We start from the raw sequence: 21684 nt of genomic DNA on the forward strand, positions 1-21684 counted from the left end.
AGGTGCTTCAATTTGGCCTTGAAAACAGCTTCAGGAACCAGCTTGTTACAGTAATTGTAACATTTATATTTCTAATGCGTGTTCAAGGACATGAAGGTTCAGTTCCTGAACCCAGACTTCAAATCATGTCATTGGTTCACTGAGTAAAGGACAGATGTTGCCTAATATGTGGAGCTGCAGCCAGATCAGGCCTGGACGGCAGGACAGACATCTAATCCTCCCACTCCAATAATTGTGAAATCAAATATGTCTTGCATAAGGTTATCGTTGCGTCTGATAACCATGTAATCTTTTTGGACAAAAAGCATTTAGTCAGAGTAGTGTATTCATATTGTCTAAGATATGTGGAGACTGTTTTGTATTTTTTTCACTGAGATGTATCAGGTAATGACAAATGTCCTCCCTTTATTTCTCTCTCTCTCACACACAGAAATATTTTCTAGAGTTTTAAAAATCTGAACTGTTTATAGTATGTATCTTGAAGAAAATACTTGGTGTAGGTACCTTTGTTTTGCTACCTGTCATATCCCAATGATTTCCTACAACAAAATCTGCAGCCAACTGCTGGGTTACTATGCTAAAGCTGCCAGATGTAAATGATATTCCTCTGCATTATTAGTTAATACAGTAAATTAGTTTCTGCAAAAAAGACTTAAGAGAAAATGTGTCATTGGTGACTGGTGTTGAAATACTAACATACTAACTTGTCCATTCATAGGTAATGTTGACCAGAGCACTAAGGAAATAACTGGGTCTGCTGGTGCTGATCTTCAGATTGTTGTGCATGGGGTCACTGCTCCTATTCACAGTCATGCTCCATCTGAGGTCCAGCGTAAGAAAAACCCAGGTTTAACACCAATCAAAAGTAGCAACAGCCGCAGACCTGGACCATTTGCAAAGACCAGAAACTACAACATTAAAGACTAAACCCCACTGTGCTGGACATGTTCTACTCTGCCTCACAATAGCTGCATAAAAATAATGTTTTTTAAATCCTTTTTAAATTAATATTTTAATAAACCATGTCTCAAAAGAACTCGGTACTTAAAATGTTTATTGTTCTGTTTGTTATTGTATATATATATACATACATATGTGTGTGTGTGTGTATTTATATGTATAATATACAGTATATGTGTATATACTGTATCTATGTATATATACATATTTATGTATATATACAATGTTTGGTTTTTTTCTTTGTTTGTTTGTTTTTAATAAGTCTAAGTTTTTCTTATTAGAAGCAGTAAGTTTTCTAGAAGTAGGAAGTTGTGGTGCAACCAAGTGCTTTTACCACTCAGTTACCTTGAAATCTCTTCTCTTTTTTTTATTTATTTGACCTGTCACTTACTTAAAATACTTTTGTATATTTTTACACTGAAATGTACAGAATAGACAAAAGCATTAACAGTGAATGGAGACACTAATGAAGAAGGAATTTGAACCTGGGAGGTTAGAACATTTGACCCAGTCATCCACCACAACCTGTCATACTGACTTTGTCACTCCTTTTGATGCCACCTCACCTGACTGCTGTCATGTGTGACAGCTATTAATTTCACCCACGTTCATTTATACTTGCAGTCATGGGTTTGGATCTACCGGTCGACCGGGGAGCTTATATGTGTAGGCTCCACATCAGTGTGGAGGGAGGAGGGGCCTTTTGACAGTCCTGACAGTAGTGAGGGCAGTTAGCATGTAGCAGCATGTGCTTTTGGATAGGTGATGTAACAGGAGCCATACAGTAAGAGAAAACAGGTGTGTTGGTTATGTAGTGACTGTAAAATTTGCTTTTGTACCGTGACTCATGCCAAGAGGAATGCTTCATTTTCAGAGTACACATAGAATTCATTCATTTTTATCAGTCTAGAATAGATCATATGAATCAAACTTGAGGCCCGTGGAGCAAATGCAGCCTGTCAAGTTATTTTGTGTGGCACACACAAGCTTAAAAAGTATTTAATTGCTTTATAATAAAATCCATGCTGCTTTTTAACTTAAGTTTTTTTTAATTAAACAGAGCATTGTACAGTAGTTGATGTAGTGTATTAATACGTTATGGAGTAGTTACAGCTATGCTGTCTTACAGTTACAGCCAACCCTTCAAGGGGAACTGTATTGCTGATGTGGCCCCCCAGAGAAATGACTGTGACACCCCTGGTCTGGAGCTTGGAAATAAAATAAATGATAATGCTTTGTAAAAGCAACAGGAGTGGGTGATACTTGATAGGTTGATTTTTTATTTTATTTTTTTTTAAAGATCTTCTTTGGTGTCTTTGAGTTGGGTTCAATAGGCAAAATAATTCAGAAAGGGGGAAAAAAATCAAACCTTGATACTTGGCTTATAAATAAGGCTTTGTTTGATTCCAGTCTGTTCATAATCGATTTTCAGGTCACTGTGTTCTCCTTATGTGTGCTATCACCATGTTGCCTCAAACACCAATGGCAGAGAGGGGGGGAAAAGGATGATGTTGTGCTAGAACATCATGCTATCTGAAATACTGAACTCTAGTAACCTCCCAAGAAGTCAGACGAGCGTTCCTGGCTACGTCACGACTTTGGTTCCGCCCTGTAATCACCCTATCTCCCAGCAGCAACGCCCCCGCCCACTGTGATTGGGTGAAAACCCACACCCTCGCCCCGTGATTGGCAAACATGGATGCTTTCCAGAAATCCACAACGTGTGGAACCACGTGTTCAGGAAAGGAGTTCCTGCAGCGATGCATCCACTGTAGCACTTATAAGTAATGAAAAAAATAACAGGGATGTGTTGAAGGCTCACACACTGCTGTTGGAGGGCAGAGTGAACAGTGGCCTTTTAAAGCTGTGGGTGTATGTTCACATTTAGTTAAAATAGTAAAGTACAAAAACATTACCTTAACTTGGTCAGTTATGTAACACCTAAACACAAAACCTAGTCTGTTTATCCAGCTGTGTGTCACTCTGTGGAGCTATCTTTCTGTCCATCTATCTACAGCGATACATTTCAAGACTTTTTTGGTGCTGAACTAGGAACGTGATTCAGGATTCAAGATTTAATATTGTATTTGTCACCTGATCAGTTTACATATACAACTGCATGGACTATATGTATTCAACATTAGAACTTAGGAATATAAATACAGAAGAATTTTCATAATTGTAACAACAAAAGGGCAAACACTATTTTCAAAGTACACTGGGGTCATTGAATCACGAAGGCTCCAGTTCTGAGTGCACTAAAACATCCCCACCAGATTATACCCCCACTCCTGTAATTTATTCAAGCCATGGTGTTCTGTGGCTCTTTATGGCCAGAATACTTCATCTGTCTTATTTGCATCATCTTTTTTTATTTTTAATACTTCCTCTGTCTCTTTAAACAGGTGTCTTAGTTTAACTGTGTTTTAATTGGTCGTTGAACCTGTTGTCTTTTTTGACACTTCTGACTAAGGGTTTTAAAGATGCATTGCTTACTAGTTTTCTCCAAGGTATTTTCAAATACTTATTTATCTGTAGCTTGGGACCTTTCCGAATGTGTTATTAAAACTTTAGATTCTTGACATTTCTAAACCATTTGGGTGACTTCCATTATACCTGTTTTGCATGACAATTATTCTGTCCCACATTTTATATCCCTCATTGCTTTTTTCAAAGTGCAATGCTCTCTGATGGGTGGTAAATTCCAAAGATTATTGTTGGTTTGTATTGTAACCAACGGTAAATTGTTTGATCAGGTAAAAAAACGGAATTTAATTTCGTCATGTATTCTACGCAGTCCCGGAAAAAGAGGAGAGCTCTGTGGGAGCTGAACTTGAACCTCCGACAGCACCCGTTTTTTTTCTTCACTTAGCTCAGTGACAACACAGGAGGCGTTCAGCGAATTACTCCATCACGGACTGGACCCAAAAAGAACTACCTCTCTTCTGATTGGACTGTCCACGCCGTCAGCCCATGTGGCGTGGCCTCGCTGTGTGTGAGACATTTAAATTCTCCGGTGGAAAAAAAAGCACTGAATCACTGAAGCGCAGGGAGCCGAGCTCAGGACAGTTGACGGCAGACAGAGGAAGCACGTTTCTCGCTCATTTTCTATCCTCCCTACTCCCTCCCTCCCTAGGGGTGAAGTTAAGAAAAAACATCATCGCGGTGCTTGTGTCGCAGTTCGACTTAACGGAAATAACGTGACAGTACATGTCTGATCCGCGTGGACGCTTCAGCTCATCGTGACTTAGCACCGACATCACAGACACCGGTAAAACACAAGGTAAGTGTCAGCTGTGCCGTTTGTTTGTTTGTTTTCGCTTTTCTTTGAGCCATTGTATCAGCTATTGAACTGTGTTATCGATAAAACTGATCTGTGTCACAATTCTCTAGATAGTTAGCTTTCTATTTATGACGTTTATATGAATTTTATTTGCTGTACATCATTATACCCAGGAACTGTAACTTGCAGACTGAGGTTTGCCAACGGCGTCTGCTGTAAGTTGCAGCATCAAATATTAGCACAGTTTGTTCACATTTTGAACAGTTAAATATGCCGAACTTTAAATAAATCTATGCGGTTGCTGTTTATCACTTAAGTAGTGGGTACATGTCATATAAATTACGTAGAATCTGAAGCAGTTATTAAAAGCCTTTGATTCTTAAGGGAGTTCCGTTGTTACGATGTCGCATCATTCTCGCTTCCTCTCCTAGATCGGACAGCTTTTCCATGATTACATTTACTGTTGATCAGCAGCTGCCATTATCCCCTTATATCTCCCTGAATTCAACTATGGTTAGAGTGTTTTAGTCCAAACACTTGTTCTTGGAAACTATATTCCACATTATTTCCTGGAATAAAGGCGAGTTACTATTACATTTCATAAATGTGACGTACATGGACTTTCTTGGTTCCTACTGACGAGCATTTGGCCCTGGTTTAAAAATGTTATGCTAAAGATCCCTGTCAATTGCCTTACAATTCTGAACACCTAACTAGGATGCATTGATGCGTTGGTAATGCGTTCGCTCAGACGCTGGAGTGTGTGTTCGGTCTCCAGGGTCAGCAGGGCAGTTCTGTTTCACTCCCTTCAGATTCTTACTGTAGCTCTTACACATCACACATCACACTAAAGTCCATTTCTGTGATTACATGGATTTTGCTTCACCATAAGCTGTTTTTAAAATTCCTTGAAACCTGATTGGCTCACAGATTTAGTAGGACTAAGGATGAGTCAGGCTCTGCCAAGATGACAATGGCAGAGCTGCCCATTGTGATGTAACATAAGCTATATTGTTTTCCCATAATTCAGTGGAGAATTAATTAGGCCTGAAGCTAGTGATTATTTTTATAGTCCATTGGGAAAGTGGACTTATTAGTCATTTAGTTTAAAGAAAAAGAAGAAAACATTGCAAATTGACTTTAATGGCCTACAAAGCAAGGAATCTGTAATATGCCTACATTTAGCGTGCTAAAAGAATCAAATTTAGCTCTGTCTTGTCTTTGTTTTCTTCAACTTTAAAGTTAAAGGAAAAAAAATATTTATAATAAATTTATTACAAAAGCAACAGGTAGACACACAAAAGCATTGTTTTTGTGATAGAGGTCTACGAAGATCACAGAGTTTTCTGCAGTGTGATGACAGTTTGTTCCCAGTGTTTCTTGTTAGCAACATGCTGTTTGACAAGTTGTGTCATGTTTGACCTGTAGAGCTGCTAGTATGTTTGTACCCGACTGATGATGAGTGCAGCTTGTGACTGACAAAGGCCAAATTCATGGTGTTAAGAATGTTTGAATACCATTATGATCCCATCATTATAAGCAAATATATATATATAGGTACTCTATAAGGTCTAAACGATGGGCAGTGTAAAAGCACCAATTGCCTGAGCTGGGTATTTTGATATACATTGCTGGTCTTGCTCGGTGACGTGATAGAAAAGTGGCCAGTGCTCTTACCTTACAGCAAAAAGATCACAGGGTTTTTTTGTATACAGTGTGCATACAGAACATACAGGATTATGTTCCTCTCTATGTCTCTGTGCAGTATGTGGCCCTGCCATGGTCCAGTGAACTGTTTGGGGTGTTCCCTGCCCTGACTACATGACTGCTGTGAAGAAGGAAAAAGGGATAGAAGATAAATGATTAAATCGATTATTCTATTGGCAAACAAAGCAAAACTAGCACCACCCAGTTTGCAACTAAAATGACCATTTTAACAGTTAATGCTGTTTAACCACAGTGGAGTATCATAACAGAGAGACTTTCGGAGAGTGGGGTGTTGCTGTGTAACCCCTGGTCATGTTCATATGGTAATAAGAGTTAAACTGTAAAGCCAGTCAGACGGGTGCGAACAAATTAAGAATAATTTACCAATAAATGTGACAGATGCCGATTCACTGTCTCATCACCAGTAACTGGAGCTTATTCTAATCCACCAGCATGAGCTGCTTAAAACATTTGTGTTGCTGTGCCGTGAGAGAAAGCCTGAGTGAACAGAATTGTTTCACCTGAAGCTGCCACTGAGGCTTGAGTCATTGTCCTTCTCACTAAACCCTACAGTCAATCCTGTATCAAATAAAGACGTTGAAGGTTCTGTTGAATGAACATGTTTGTAATAAGAGTTAATAATTCTTTGTTTAAAATTCTGTCCCTCCAGTTTTTCAACATGGATGAAATAGTTGTCTCCGGCATATCAGGCCGTCTGCCTGAGTCCAACAATCTGGAGGAATTTTGGGAAAACCTTATAAATGGCGTAGACATGGTGACAGAAGATGACCGGCGTTGGACGCCAGGTTAGACCTCAGCTGAAGAAGGATTTCTCCTCAGAAATGTTTCCTCTCTTAGCTGACATGATTGCCCTGATTTGACTTTTTTCTTTCCAGGTTTGTACGGTCTTCCAAAGAGGAACGGTAAGCTGAAAGACATCAGTCATTTTGATGCAGCCTTCTTCGGAGTTCACCCAAAACAGGCCAACACGATGGACCCACAGCTCCGCCTACTGCTGGAAATTGCCTATGAAGCTATTGTAGATGGAGGTGATCCATCTTTGTAAATTAAAATGGCAGGATTGCATTTTAAAACCACAGCTGTAATAAGAATAAAATTCTGTGAAACAGGACTGAACCCAGCCTCACTGCGTGGCAGTAAGACGGGTGTTTATATTGGGGTGAGCGGCTCTGAAGCCTCTGAAGCGTTCAGTCGTGATCCAGAAGAGCTGCTGGGCTACAGCATGACGGGCTGCCAGCGGGCCATGTTGGCCAACAGGTTATCCTACTTCTTTGACTTCAGTGGTAAGAGCACAATTCAAACACAAATTTATCGTTCTTATCGTTCATATCATTCTTTTGTCCCTTGACCACTTTGTCTCATGACCTCTGTCGTCTCATGTTCCCCTCCAGGTCCCAGCACTGCCATTGACACTGCCTGCTCCTCCAGTTTACTGGCTTTAGAAAACGCCTTCCACGCCATACGCCAGGGCCAGTGTGATGCTGCCCTTGTGGGGGGGGTTAATTTGCTGCTCAAGCCAAACACCTCTGTACAGTTCATGAAACTGGGCATGCTCAGTCCTGATGGAACCTGCAAATCTTTTGATTCATCAGGTGAGATAAAAATTCTTGCTGTGCCCTCTAGTATTTTAGGGTCAGCAGCAAACGATGTGTTTCTAATTGGGGTGGGGGGAATTGCCACCATTACGGTAGCTTCTCCCACTGTTTTTTCACTCTTGATATGTTTTGTACAATTGATACATTATCACACAGTTTATCCAGTGTGACAGTGAGTATAATTTACTCATGAAAAACTCTTTACCTATAAAAATTAAATCTTCCTACTCCTACAAGGTAATGGATATTGTCGATCTGAAGCAGCAGTGGTCGTGTTGCTGACAAAACGATCAGTAGCCAGAAGGGTCTACGCCACAGTGGTGAATGCTGGCAACAACACAGACGGCTACAAAGAGCAGGGTGAGAAAGGTTTCTGTAAATAAAAACTGGTTTTAAATGATGAGTGTTGTGTTTGATCTCCTGACGTCCTCTTCTCTGTTCCTCAGGTGTGACGTTTCCTTCAGGTGAGATGCAGCAGCGGCTGGTACGTTCTCTTTACCAGGAGGCAAACATCTCTCCTGAGCAAGTGGAGTATGTTGAAGCTCACGGTACTGGAACCAAGGTCAGTGAATGTTTTCTGTTGTTTTCACATTTATTTAATGCAGAAAGATTGAATTTATTTACTTATGCTCCCTGGACATTTACATTTGAATGTCTTAATACCTCTGTGCTCACAGGTTGGAGACCCTCAGGAGGTCAATGGCATTGTTAGCGTCTTCTGTGAAACAAAGCGGGAGCCCCTGCTCATTGGCTCCACCAAATCCAACATGGGCCACCCTGAACCAGCATCTGGTCTGGCCGCCCTCGCAAAGGTCAGGCATCACTTCTGTTATGGTTTAAATTGGAGTTAATATTCCTTACAGTGTTTTTGCTAGGATATTTTTGAGCTTTTTTTTTTCTTTACTTCTTCTTTCACAGGTGATACTTTCTCTAGAGCGAGGAGTCTGGGCCCCCAACTTACACTTCAACAATCCCAACACCGACATCCCTGCACTCACAGATGGCAGAGTTCAAGTTGTCGACCAGCCGACACCTGTTCGTGGAGGCATTGTAGGAATCAACTCTTTCGGATTTGGCGGCTCAAATGTTCATATAATTCTTCGTCCAGCTGAGAAAGCAGCGGATGCAGTGTCCACAGTGAGGACCGTTCCCAGGCTGCTGAATGCCTGCGGTCGTACAGAGGAGGCGGTGAAGACACTGCTGCTACAGGGGAAGAAACAGGAATCTGACGACAACTTCCTGTCTCTGCTCAACGAAATCTCAGGAGCACCCACTGCTGGCATGCCCTACAGAGGGTTCACCCTGGTGGGCTCCCAGAGTGACGTCACAGAAGTGCAGCAGGTGCAGGGGTCGACCAGGCCGCTCTGGTACGTCTGTACAGGTGAGTCATCAGACACAGGAGCAAAAAGTTTATCTTTGTCCCCACAGATTTGTCCCCCCTGGTTTGACCTGATTCAGAACCCTGTTGAGAACACTGTATTAATTTGCTAAATATCAAATGTCCTTACAATGTGAACAGGCATGGGAGCACAGTGGGCAGGAATGGGACACACTCTAATGCAGTTGGACGTCTTCAGGGAGTCCATCCTGAGGTCAGACGCTGCCTTGAAGGACACCGGCCTGGTGGTCTCCAAACTTCTCATGGAGGCCGACGATGTCACATTTGAAGAAACTGTTCATGCCTTTGTGGGCATCGCTGCTATCCAGGTAAACAGGAACGTGTTTGAAAGGCAAACACTGTAGTACATTTAGTGTATTACTCGATATTACACAGGAAAGTATGTGTTCCTAAATGTACGATTGGTCTCGTTCCAGATCGCTCTGATCGACCTTCTGAATACGCTGGGTCTGCAGCCCGACGGCATCATTGGACACTCGGTGGGTGAACTGGCCTGCAGCTATGCTGACAGCTCCCTCAGCCACCGTGAAGCCATCTTGGCTGCCTACTGGAGAGGCCGGTGCATTAAGGAGGCCCATCTGCCCCCAGGGGGCATGGCTGCAGTTGGTGAGAGAATGAGACTGACACTGTTGTTCTTGATTGTGTCCAGCTGGATACCTAAACATTTCTGTTGTTTTAATATCATAGTTTACCCTAACGGAATATAGAGGAAAGTAAATTTCACTAAAAATATTTAGATTTTTTTCATTATCCAACTTCATTGTTTGTTGTTCGCATATGTTGAAGGTTTTCATTCGTTCATTCGTTTTCCAGGTTTGACCTGGGAGGAGTGTTTGACCAAGTGTCCTCAAGGGGTTGTGCCTGCGTGCCACAACGCTGAGAGCACCGTCACTGTCTCTGGTCCTCAGGTCAGACATTCTTTAACTCTTGGTTATATTTGAATTTCACATTTACATTAACAAATCAAAAACGGTTAGAAATTCCCTAACAGCCTTATGTTGCAGGACATTTAAGCTGTGTGTTTTTTAAAATTTGATCAATATTTGTAAGCAAATCAGTGATTTCATTAATCAAATCATTAATTTACATTTTACATGAATAAACTGATGACCTGACTTGACCTCCACTCTAAATTCTCACACTCTCAGACTTGAAAGCCAACTTGATATTTTGTTTTTCAGCTGCTCAGACACGTAGCTGAAACTGTCAAATCTCTACTCAAACGTAAACTGTTGCTTTTTTCAACCAGTCAGGTTTGAAAGAAATTAAGGAATCAGGAATGAACTGTGACTTAGAATCTAACTCAAACTTAAATCAGCAGAAACTCAAACTCTTCCTGAAAGCCTTAGTATTCAGTTTCCAACAGTATTATAAATGTAGCAGTAACGAGGTAAACAGTTCTGAAGGTACTGAATCTATGTAGACGACAGCAGGTACACATTTCCTTAGGTGGTATGTTCTGTTTATTTTACAGGAAGCAGTCGCTAACTTTGTGTCACAGCTGAAAGAGGAGGGAGTTTTTGCCAGAGAGGTGCGGACCTCAGGTGTGGCCTTCCATTCTTACTACATGGCTTCCATCGCTCCGAGCCTGCTGGCTGCACTCAAGGAGGTACGTCACACTCATGAAGAATGTCACCGGAATGAGGTAACATTCCCGGAGGCTGCTGAATTACCTGGTAAACCAGAACAGGATTTGGTATAAAAACATCATCCAGTGAGAGATTCTTGTCTCTATTACTGTATTACTGTAAGTTCCCATGTGTTTAAACTACTGTAAAAAAATAATCTTGACCTCGTGTGTCAAGGTCATCACAGAGCCACAGCCACGTACCTCCCGTTGGATCAGCACCAGCATCCCCGAGACTCAGTGGGACTCCCCGTTGGCTCAGTACAGCTCAGCTGAGTATCATGTAAACAACCTGGTGAGCCCTGTGCTCTTTAAAGAGGGCCTCGGTCAGATTCCTGAAAACGCCGTGGTGGTGGAGATAGCACCGAACGCTCTGCTGCAGGTACACAAGCAAATACAGACCGCCTGAGCCGCAGGCCTCAGCTTCAGTGCCGTCTTCATGAAAGCCTGACACTCTTGTTTTTTTTTCCTTTCTTTGTTTTTTTTCCAACCATGTTTTCTCCACAGTCTGTCCTGAAGCGCAGCCTGAAGTCCACTTGTACCATCCTGCCCTTGATGAAGAAAGGAAACCCTAACAACCTGGAGTTCTGCCTGTCAAACTTAGGCAAAGTCCACATGAATGGGTGAGGAAATGCCTCACTCTCTGTCTCTGTTTGTAGCAGGCTGTTTACCATATGAGTAGCTTTTGGAGGCAGTGTGTAATGAGAGCTGTGTCTGATGCCCCCCCACCCTTTAGCATCAACATGGATGTCAATGTCCTTGGCCCAGCCGTGAAGTACCCTGTGCCTGTTGGCACCCCATCGATCTCACCCTTCTTCTGCTGGGATCATGTCCAGACATGGGATGTCCCCAAGGTGGAGGACTTCCCCTGTGGCTCAGGAGGATCCAGTTCTGCCACTGTCTACAACATTGGTAAAGAACGAACGGTTGACACTTTTCTGCTGTTCTTTCAGGCACAGAAAACATTTTTTGGCCTCCTCTTTGAACGTTAACAGATATAAACCCAGAGTCACCTGACTACTACCTGACTGGGCACTGCATTGACGGACGCGTCCTCTACCCGGCGACGGGATACCTGGTCCTGGCGTGGCGAACTTTTGCCAGAAGTATTGGAGCCGTCATGGAGAACACCCCTGTGACATTTGAGGACGTGGCCATCCACAGAGCCACCATCCTGCCAAAGACAGGTCAGAAAAATACTGCGCAAAGATCCATTGCGTTGAAGGAAGTCATCATTTGGTCGTCTGCTGGATTTAATGTTACGTTTTCAACACTGTTTTCAGGCTCTGTCCAGTTGGAAGTACACCTCATGCCTGCTACTAGAAGCTTTGAAATTTCAGAGAATGGAAACCTGGCTGTCAGTGGTAGGTTGTTTTGTGAATGGTGAATGTGACTTTAGGTTTGTGTGTAAATGTGTACATATTAGAAAACTACCAACAGGTGTTTCTTTTGCAACCCTTTTTTAAAAACATTCTTAAAGTGAAGGGAAGGTTTAATGTGTACAAACCCCTTTTCCAAATCAGCACGTACAATTTTCCCCAAGGTAAATAAAAGGTTAAACCTATAATTTGGTAGTATTCTTTATGTGCAGTTTATTCCGCAAATGTTCATTCTTTAAAAGACCTAAGGAAACCTTTTTGTGCTGTTCTGCAATTTCTTGTATTCACTAAATCCACAAAATACCTAAACATTTAATAGTTCAGCCATAGTAACTGATATAACAATGACTAAGAAAACAAATTTGTGGTAAAAATCAGAGTTTGCAGTTTGCATATTTCTTATTTTACCTCATGTATTTTTCAGGGAAGGTGATGCCTTTAGAGGATGCAGCCTTGGACTCCTTTCATAGTCAGATAAGTCGACAAGTCTCCAATAGTAACTGCGACCCCAGAATGAAACTCACATCATCAGATGTTTATAAGGAGCTGAGGCTGCGAGGCTATGAATACAGAAAGACCTTCCAAGGAATTTTGGAATCCAATAATGCAGGTGAGGCAAAGTATGGCGTATTTGATTATGTACAACACAGCAGTGTTATTTAATTTTTTTTTTGTACTGATCTTGTACTTGTCATGTGACTGTGTTCAGGAGACAGTGGGAAGTTATTGTGGACAGGAAACTGGGTGACCTTCCTGGACACCATGCTGCAGATGATCGTGATGGGAATTTCAGGCCGAAGCCTGCGTCTGCCGACTAGAATCCGCTCAGTGTGCATCGATCCGTCTCTTCACACAGAGAAGATCTGCGAGTTTGTTGATGAAAATCAAGGTTTGTCGTGCAGAAACATCTCAGACACTCCTGAACACTGAAAAATGATACCTCTTTCCTTTGGGTTTAAATAAATATGCAATGACCAGGAAGGGAGTGTTATACAGACGACACACCTCTGTGGATGATGATGATGATGGGTTTATGTGCAGTGCAGCTCAACCCTAACCACAGTGAGGAGTTATTTTCTTCTCAGTAATGGAAGTTTAATCCAGTTCAAAAGGAAACAAATTGTTCAGTGGTTAAAAACTTTATGTTTTACTTGCTGCAAATAAATATCGCACCCGGTCCCTCCCAATATAAATCACAGGATTTGTGTTTGAAATGCTTGTGTTCTGCCCACTGTAGCTCTAGATGTCCATGTGGACCGTTGTCTCGACACCATTGTTTCCGGTGGAGTCCAGATTTCTGGTCTGCATGCAACCGTTGCACGCCGTCGGGACAATCAGCAGAACAAGCCCACGCTGGAGGAATTTGTTTTTGTTCCTTATGTTGAGACGGAGTGCTTGACAAACAATGGAAAACTTGCTGAACAGCTCAGACTTTGCAGAGGTGAACAAGTCGTTTTGTTTCACAGTTATCACAGAATCCAACACCCTCAGTACATTCTCTAATGCCTTTTCTAACTCGCTCTACTGTCTCCACACAGGTTTAATCCGTAGACTGCAGTTGAAGTTGGCCCATCACGGCGTCAAGCTCTCCATACCTGGACTACAGGGGGAGTCGGACGGACCAGTGCCCAGCCACGAGCACACAGAGCCCAGCCTGGTGAGGCTGCTAGCCCTGCTGTGTGGCCTGGAGCTGAATGGTAACCTGAACTCTGAGCTGCAGCAGTTGGTGGAGAAGGAACAGTCTTGTCTGCTGCAGGACAGTCTGCTGCTGGGGCTGCTGGACAACCAGGCACTCAGACACTGTGTGGACATCTGTATGGAAAACAGCACACCAGGCAAAATCAAAGTCTTGGAGGTAGGACTGAAGAGTCCAACGAGACTAAGCACATTTAGAATTCCACTTCAGTGTTAACATTTATCTTCTGTGACTTCTTCCAGGCGTTCTCCAACAAGGGTCAGGTCTTCTCTCGTGTTGTGCCACTCCTCAACATCCAGCCCACCTTACATGTGGATTACACTGCCACAGATGCAGACCTGGATCTTCTGACTCCCCACCAAGCCTCTTTGGATGAACTGGGGATCAGTTCTTCTCAGTGGGATCCCCTCAATGGCCCAGCTCCTGGAGTAATAGCAGGAAAAGCAGATCTAGTGGTGTGTAATCACGCCTGGGGTCCAATGACAGAAGACGCTGAAGTACTGGTGAGAAATCTGTCTTCTGGAGCCAAACAGGGAGGTTTCCTTCTCCTACACACGCTGCTGAAAGGAGAGACTCTAGGTGAGACGTTGTCCTTCATCTGCAGCTCGACCCTAAATGGCCAGAAAGGACTGCTCACACAGGTCGGTGTCAGGATGATTTTTTTTGTTTGTTTATCTTCCAATGGTGCCTGCTGTAAGAAATTCTGGAGAAAATAATTTAAATTTCGCTCTTCTCTCAAGGTGGAGTGGGAAAAGGTTTTCTCTGACCTCTCCCTGAAGGTGGTGGCAATCAGGAAGTCCTTTTATGGCTCCGTCCTCTTCCTCTGTCGCAGCCGGTCTTCAGAAAAACAGCCTACTTTCCTCTCTGTGGACGACAAAGACTACAACTGGGTGGAAACGCTCAAGGTTAGTTTTAGAAGCAGGTCAAAGAGAGTAGGAGTTTTAATAATATAGTACTGTTGTATGACCAGTAACTGTCTGTGTCACAGGGCATGACCCAGGAGTCTTCAGACTCCCCTGTGTGGTTGACTGCTTCACAGGCCAACTGTGGCATTGTGGGAATGGTAAACTGTCTACGGCAGGAGCCTGGTGGACATGTATTACGGTAGGACACATTGCTGTTCGTGCCTATTCAAAATACTGGTAATACAGTACTTAAATACTGCAACTAAGATTGCCCCGATACATTTTTTTTTTCCTTCACCTTGTTCCCTTCTCCCTCATCACTAGTTGTGCGTTTGTGTCCAATCTGGACGAGTCATCCAAATCACCGAGTCTCCAGCCAAATCATAAAGACTTGCGGTTGGTGCTAGAAAAGGATCTGGTCATGAATGTGTTCAGAGACGGACAGTGGGGCGTCTTCAGACACCAGCTTATTGCAAATGGTACTTAATACAGTGTCTGTGGTATTTTGTCTTTATTTGATGCTGTACTTTGTTGTGTGATTAAACATCTTAATGGTTACGTTTTCCAACCTCCAGATCAAAATGAAAAGTTGACAGAGCAGGCCTACGTCAACGTGTTGACCCTGGGCGACCTGTCCTCCCTCCGATGGATCACCTCCCCGCGCTCTCAGTCCACAGCCAACAATTCCAAAGAGCTGCAGTGTTCTGTGTACTACAGCTCGCTCAACTTCAGAGACATAATGCTCGCAACTGGCAAATTACCACCAGATGCTATTCCAGGTGTGTGTCTGTTGTTAGAGACTGAAACAGAAACGAATGAAACTGATCCACGGGCTTTGATGGAATATTAACTTCTCTCGTTTGTCACAGGTGATATGGCTCTCCAGCACTGCTTGCTTGGAATGGAGTTCTCTGGTCGTGACCCTAGTGGCCGACGTGTGATGGGGCTGCTACCTGCCAGAGGTCTTGCGACAAGTGTTGACGCCGACAAACACTTCCTCTGGAACATTCCCTCGAGTTGGTGAGTATTAACTGGTAGAATTAAAACAGGAATTATAGTGTTTAAATGTGTAGCACTGACCATGAATACCCAGTGGAGAGTGAATAGTGGCTAGTAAACTATAACTTTATTACATTTGTTTAGTTGTCACTCTGACCTTTGCTGTACAGTAAACTGTCATTTCAAAAAATTGAATTTGAGTTGGAAAAATATCATCTACATAATATTAACATGCTCTCTCTGCCTGATGTCTGCAGGACTCTGGAGCAGGCCGCCTCAGTGCCCGTGGTCTACGCCACAGCCTACTACTCACTCGTGGTTCGCGGCCGACTCCGTCATGGGGAGAGTGTTCTTATTCACTCAGGCTCAGGGGGCGTCGGCCAGGCCGCCATCGCAATAGCACTCAGCAAGAAATGCAAGGTCTTCACCACAGTCGGTGGGTATTACATCACTCGGACTAATGCTCGTGAATTCCTTTCTAACATTTTTTATTTTTTTACAAGTGTGTGTCATTGTGATGTAACACTATTGAGCTTTTTAAAAATATATCTCACATGTAAAGTTTGGTGTTTTACATGGCATTTTCTCATAACAACAATGTCTTGATTTGTCATGGACATTATCTTAGGCTCGGCAGAAAAGCAAGCCTACCTGCAGGAGAGGTTCCCTCAACTCTCACCTGAGAGTTTTGCGAACTCCAGAGACACTTCTTTTGAACAGCACATACTGCACCACACACAGGGCAAAGGTGAGTTTTGTTTTTTATTCCTCAGTAACAAGATAGTCTGCGGTTCACGTAGACTTTACACATTTTAAATCAGTCTGCTGCATACGTGGAGGTTCTGTTCTTCTGATTTGTGTCCATATCTACCTTTGATCCAGTCAATACAACACATCTGTTCAGTTGAAATAGTATATAATATACAGTATATTAGAAATTAAATAAAATGTCGACTTTCAGATAATCACTTTTCAAACAAATGTATTCTGAACAATTTGTGCAACTGACATTTTGTTTTGTCATCAGGTGTGAATGTGGTGCTGAATTCTCTGGCCGAGGAGAAGTTACAGGCCAGCGTTCGATGCCTGGCGAGACACGGGAGATTCCTTGAGATCGGCAAATATGATTTGTCCAAAAACTCTCCCCTGGGTCAGTAGGAAGCCTCAAATTGGACACAGATTATTGTGTTGTTGTTTTTTTCCATGTTACTTCAACTTGTCGGTGTTTCTCCAGGAATGGCTCTTTTCCTGAAGAACGTAGCGTTCCATGGGATCCTGTTGGATGCTCTCTTTGAAGAGGGGAACCAGGAATGGGAGGATGTGTCTCAGCTGCTGAAGGAAGGCATCGAGGAGGGTGTAGTTCAGCCACTAAAGACCACAGTGTTTGGGAGGGACTGTGTGGAGGAGGCCTTTAGATACATGGCTCAAGGCAAACACATTGGAAAAGTTCTCATTCAAGTAGGTTTCTATTTTAACTTTATGTATGGAAACAAAATGAAAATTCTAAAATATTTATCTTAATTCATAATTATTCTCCCTCTGTGTTTTATTGGCTGATGCCTTTGGTTTAAAAAATGATGTAATACTTTTTTTCTTCTTTACAAAAAGGTCAGAGATGAAGAAAAAGGTACAGAAGTCCAAGCTGCTTCTTCCTTGTCGATTCCAGCCATCTCCAGCACTTTTTGTGTCTCCTTCCACTCTTACATCATCACCGGTGGACTGGGTGGTTTTGGTCTAGAGCTCGCACAGTGGCTGATTGAGAGGGGGGCCCGTAAATTAGTCCTGACGTCCAGATCAGGCATCAGGAATGGTATTGAGTGGTGATTCATGGATATCAAAAGCCTTGTACTCTGGTCACTTCCTGCCACTGTGAAGAAATGCTATCTGTTTCTAGGTTACCAGGCCAAACGTGTACGGGAATGGACCAGTCAGGATGTAGAGGTGCTGGTGTCGACCACTGATGTGGCAACGCTGGCTGGAACAGAGAAACTCATCACTGAGGCCACTGCACTGGGACCAGTTGGAGGGATCTTCCACCTTGCTATGGTAACACATCGAACTGACCTCCAGTCAGATTGTGATTACAAGTGACTTAGACCAGGTTGACTGATTAGTTGAGAGAATAACCTACACTGTTACTATTCAATTCATGATTATTAATTATTGATTAATCAGTATTCATAATCTGCTACTTTTATTTAGCCTCCATTGTATTGTCTTTTGTCTCCTTCCCAGGTCTTAAGGGATAAGATGTTTCAGAATCTGACCCCTCAGGACTTTGGAGATGTCAACAAACCCAAATATGACGGCACTGTTAATTTAGACAAGTAAGATAATTGTTTTACAAAAAAAGATTTTACAACTTTTTACACTGAGTTCATCTTTATTGATCTTCACACTTTACCCTTTTGTTTCTCCCTAGAGTGACAAGAAAGTTGTGTCCAGACCTCAGGTACTTTGTGGTCTTCTCCTCGGTCAGCTGTGGGCGCGGCAACATGGGTCAAAGCAACTACGGGTTTGCCAACTCTACAATGGAACGTGTGTGTGAAAAGCGACACCACGATGGCTTCCCTGGACTGGCGATTCAATGGGGTGCCATCGGTGATGTTGGTGTGGTGCTGGAAACTCTGGGTGACAATGAGACGGTGATTGGCGGCACACTTCCGCAGCGGATCGGCTCCTGCATGAGCGTTCTTGACCGCTTCCTCTGTCAGAAGCATCCAGTGATGTCCAGTTTTGTTCTCGCCGAGAGGGTGGTGGTGAAAAGTGAGGCAGGGAACCAGAAGGACCTGGTGGCTGCTGTAGCCCACATTCTTGGTAAGAGTTAATCACAGATTAAATTTATCAATGAATTTTCTAATAATGGAGCCAAAAAGGACCAAGTAGATTCGAAAGGTTGGGCACCAAGAATTAATCCTTGCAGAAACCCACAGGAAGAACAAAATGGAAAAAACACTCATCTTTTGAAAATAGAAACTAGTTTCAGGTTTTATTTTTAGAGCACAGCCAGTTCCATAAATAATAAATAAGAATGGTGTGGTCAACAAAATGTATTCAGCAAATCTTGACTATTTCAGATTTGCTGCCATTGTCAGGTCCTGTCTGGAACTATTCTTTTTCAAGAGCAACTATTTTGTTGAAAACTGTTTTCTCCTATGAATTTTAATGGAGAAAATAAGTTGCTCCTAAACCTTTTGATTATTTATACCCACAGGTGTACGTGATGTGAACAGCCTGAATCCTGACGCCTCACTGGGTGACCTGGGCCTGGACTCCCTGATGGGTGTAGAGGTCCGACAGACTCTGGAGCGCGACTACGACATCGTCATGGCAATGAGGGAGATCCGCCAGCTCACTGTCAACAAGCTGAGAGAGTTGGCCAATCAGAAACCAGGAGGAGGTACTTTCAGGAGCTGCGCATAGAATGTCCTAAATTTTAAAATACTTTATTTTACAGCCTGCTGCCTCATGTTATTATTAGTAATATAATGTTTTTACCATTCAGAATCTGCTCAAGCCAAACCTAAGAAAGACCCAGTTCAATCCTTGTTGGACTCTGATCTGACCCAGCTTCTGGTAAATCCTGATGGTCCCAATGTGACACCACTAAACCAGATTCAGAGCCAAGAGAGACCACTGTTCCTGGTCCATCCTATAGAGGGCTCCATTACCGCCTTTAAGAGCCTCACTTCCAAGCTGACTGTCCCTTGTTATGGTTTACAGTGTACAAAAGGTATCCACACTTTATGACAGATTTACTTTTAATAATGTTCAGAAGCCACTGTTGACTTGTTTTCTTATGTTTATACATATAACAAACTCCTGAGTCATGAATTTTCTGTCCAAAGCTTAAAAAACAGCTTTGAAACCATCTTTGTTTCCTTTACCTTTCAAAGTGTTTTCTTACAACAAAGCTCATCCTGTTTCACTCTTTCTCTCAGCTGCTCCTCTGGACAGCATCCAGTCTCTGGCAGCCCACTATGTGAGCTGTGTGAGGCAGCTCCAGCCAGAAGGGCCGTACCGGGTCGCTGGCTATTCCTTCGGTGCCTGTGTGGCTTTTGAAATGTGCTGCCAGCTGCAGACCCTGAACCAGACAGTGGAGTTTCTGCTTCTGTTGGACGGCTCACACTCCTACGTGGCAGCATACACACAGGTTAGGGGAGTGGAGGGTGTGTGTGGGGGGGGGGGGGGATGGGGCAACTTTTTGACAGGGAGAAAAGATGACTAAAACTTGATTAAATGAAATTGGTTGTGTTAACTCTGCTGCTGTGTTTATAGAGCTACAGAGCTAAACTGACTCCTGGGAAAGATTCTGAAGCAGAAACTGAGGCTCTGTGTGCCTTTGTCCAGCAGTTCACTGGCATGGAGTACAGCAAGGTACATGTTCAACCCCCTCCAACCCTCACCCCAGAATGACTTTACTTGGATTAAAACTCTCTGAATATACGTAAAGTGATAACCCTTTCTCCCTGCAGCTTCTGGAGACTCTTCTGCCTCAGTCTGACCTGGAGTCTCGTGTCAAGGTGGCGGTGGACTTGATCAAGTCCACTCACAAGAACATCGACCAGGAAATGCTGCACTTTGCAGCCACATCCTTCTACTACAAACTGAAGGCAGCTGATGTGTATGTGCCTTCGACAAAGTACCAGGGAAACATAACACTACTGAGAGCAAAGCTCAACAGTGAATACGAGCAGAACCTGGGAGCTGACTACAAACTTAGTGAGGTAACGTGTACCAAAAACTGTAAATATAGTCAGTCATTTTGGTCCAGTCCAGTAGAGGTTGGAAATGCTGACTTGTGTGGCCATTATGTTGCCTGTAAAAAATGTGAGAATGTTTTCTACTGATGTGAACTGAGTTCTGCCTTTGGATTGGTTCAGGTCTGTGACGGCAGAGTATCGGTCCACGTCATTGACGGAGATCATCGCTCCTTCCTGGAAGGTGACGGCTTGAACTCCATCAGCAGGATTATCCACAGCTCGTTGGTCGGACCTTCGACCAGAGAGGTGTAGTTGAAGATTGACTCTGCTTCAGTTTAAAAAAAAAAACAAAACAAAAACAAAAAAACATGACATTCCTGTAAAAGACTGTTCTGTTTACACCTCACAGATTTCACTTGTAGAATAATGCTAATAAAACAAAGCTGCTGACACTGCATGCTAACACCGTGTGCTGTAGTGTTCCTGATGCACCTTATTCACATGGGTGATGGTGAGGTTAGGAACTCCAGAACTGTTTGTCTATTTTAGTGCAGCTTTAAAGCAAACAACACTCACACGTTAATCTAGATGTCAGAGAGAATTCAGCTTGCTGCCAAGTCCCACTTAGATTAGTGTCTGGTTGTAAGATTAAAAAAAGACTTAAAATACATTTTGTAGACAATAAATCTGATGTTTACTGAAAACGTGTTGCTGGTATGCTGTATAGAGACAAGCTAATGTAAAGAACAGGTTTAGTACATGAATGTCTCTCTAAAATATGGATCCTATCTCATGAAGGCACCATGCTGCATGTGGGCTGAATTGTTCTGAACAGCATCACTGGGGTCAACTCTGTCTCAGGATCTTGGTTGAAAAAGGTGTTTCCTTCTAGGACCGAACTGTCACTGACTCCTACAATCTGAGCGGCTTTTCTTTAACAAGTGAGCAGCAGTCATGTCTCATACATCAATGGTCAGCCTGACGTCTGAGGCTTGAGACTTTAGTCTATGAAGGATCAGGGCACTGAAGGCTAATGTGGACGACTGTCTGGTGAAAAGGAGAAGGAAGTGACAGTAAATGGTATAATCTATCTGTGTTGTGTTGAAATATTAACAATATGTATTTTTTACATCTAATAAATGTATCTCACTGAATCTAATGGGGTTTGTGCTTTATTTTCACCTTGCATAATAACAATATATTAAACAGCGTATATTATGTAGAGTTTTTTTATTGAAAATCTAAATCGTTGTAATAGATGTCAATGTTTGTGTAAATTTGTTTTACATTACATGTGCCAATAATAGATGCAGTGGCATAGCCCCTGGTGAGTGGTGAACTTGTCAAACAAGGAATGCAGGTTAGAAATCTTGCTTTTTGACTTTTGTATGTTTTTATTCTCTGCGCTCT

The 21684-nt window shown here is 42.8% G+C and overlaps 2 protein-coding genes across 6 annotated transcripts in view; both read left to right on the top strand.

The window, feature by feature from the left end:
* The window catches only part of ccdc57 (coiled-coil domain containing 57), a 12728-nt gene extending 11692 nt beyond the window's left edge, over window positions 1-1036 (top strand). For all 5 annotated transcript variants that reach the window (XM_025057339.1, XM_017034411.2, XM_025057341.1 and 2 more), the window contains one exon: window positions 719-1036. In XM_025057339.1, coding sequence (XP_024913107.1) covers window positions 719-927 — 209 coding nt within the window. In that variant the 3' untranslated portion in view covers window positions 928-1036. The remainder of the gene's footprint in view (window positions 1-718) is intronic.
* Window positions 1037-3859: 2823 nt separating this feature from the next.
* fasn (fatty acid synthase) lies at window positions 3860-21428 on the top strand. The gene is made up of 42 exons (XM_008314383.3): window positions 3860-4243; window positions 6621-6756; window positions 6847-6999; window positions 7081-7254; window positions 7363-7563; window positions 7804-7926; window positions 8013-8128; window positions 8244-8378; window positions 8485-8947; window positions 9086-9273; window positions 9382-9571; window positions 9779-9873; window positions 10440-10574; window positions 10771-10974; window positions 11100-11215; window positions 11329-11504; window positions 11588-11779; window positions 11876-11956; window positions 12396-12581; window positions 12681-12860; window positions 13209-13412; window positions 13510-13826; window positions 13910-14308; window positions 14408-14572; window positions 14656-14771; window positions 14897-15051; window positions 15148-15351; window positions 15442-15592; window positions 15829-16007; window positions 16200-16319; window positions 16599-16721; window positions 16806-17029; window positions 17180-17381; window positions 17466-17617; window positions 17807-17898; window positions 17994-18388; window positions 18786-18971; window positions 19077-19304; window positions 19513-19724; window positions 19850-19948; window positions 20047-20298; window positions 20455-21428. Exons 2-42 carry the CDS (start codon window positions 6630-6632, stop codon window positions 20584-20586), a joined length of 7542 nt encoding a protein of 2513 aa, XP_008312605.1. The 5' UTR covers window positions 3860-4243; window positions 6621-6629; the 3' UTR covers window positions 20587-21428.
* The last annotated feature ends 256 nt before the right edge of the window (window positions 21429-21684 follow it).

Source organism: Cynoglossus semilaevis, chromosome 8 (assembly GCF_000523025.1).
Source record: "Cynoglossus semilaevis isolate Cse_v1.0 chromosome 8, Cse_v1.0, whole genome shotgun sequence".
Classification (NCBI taxonomy): Eukaryota; Metazoa; Chordata; class Actinopteri; order Pleuronectiformes; family Cynoglossidae; genus Cynoglossus; species Cynoglossus semilaevis.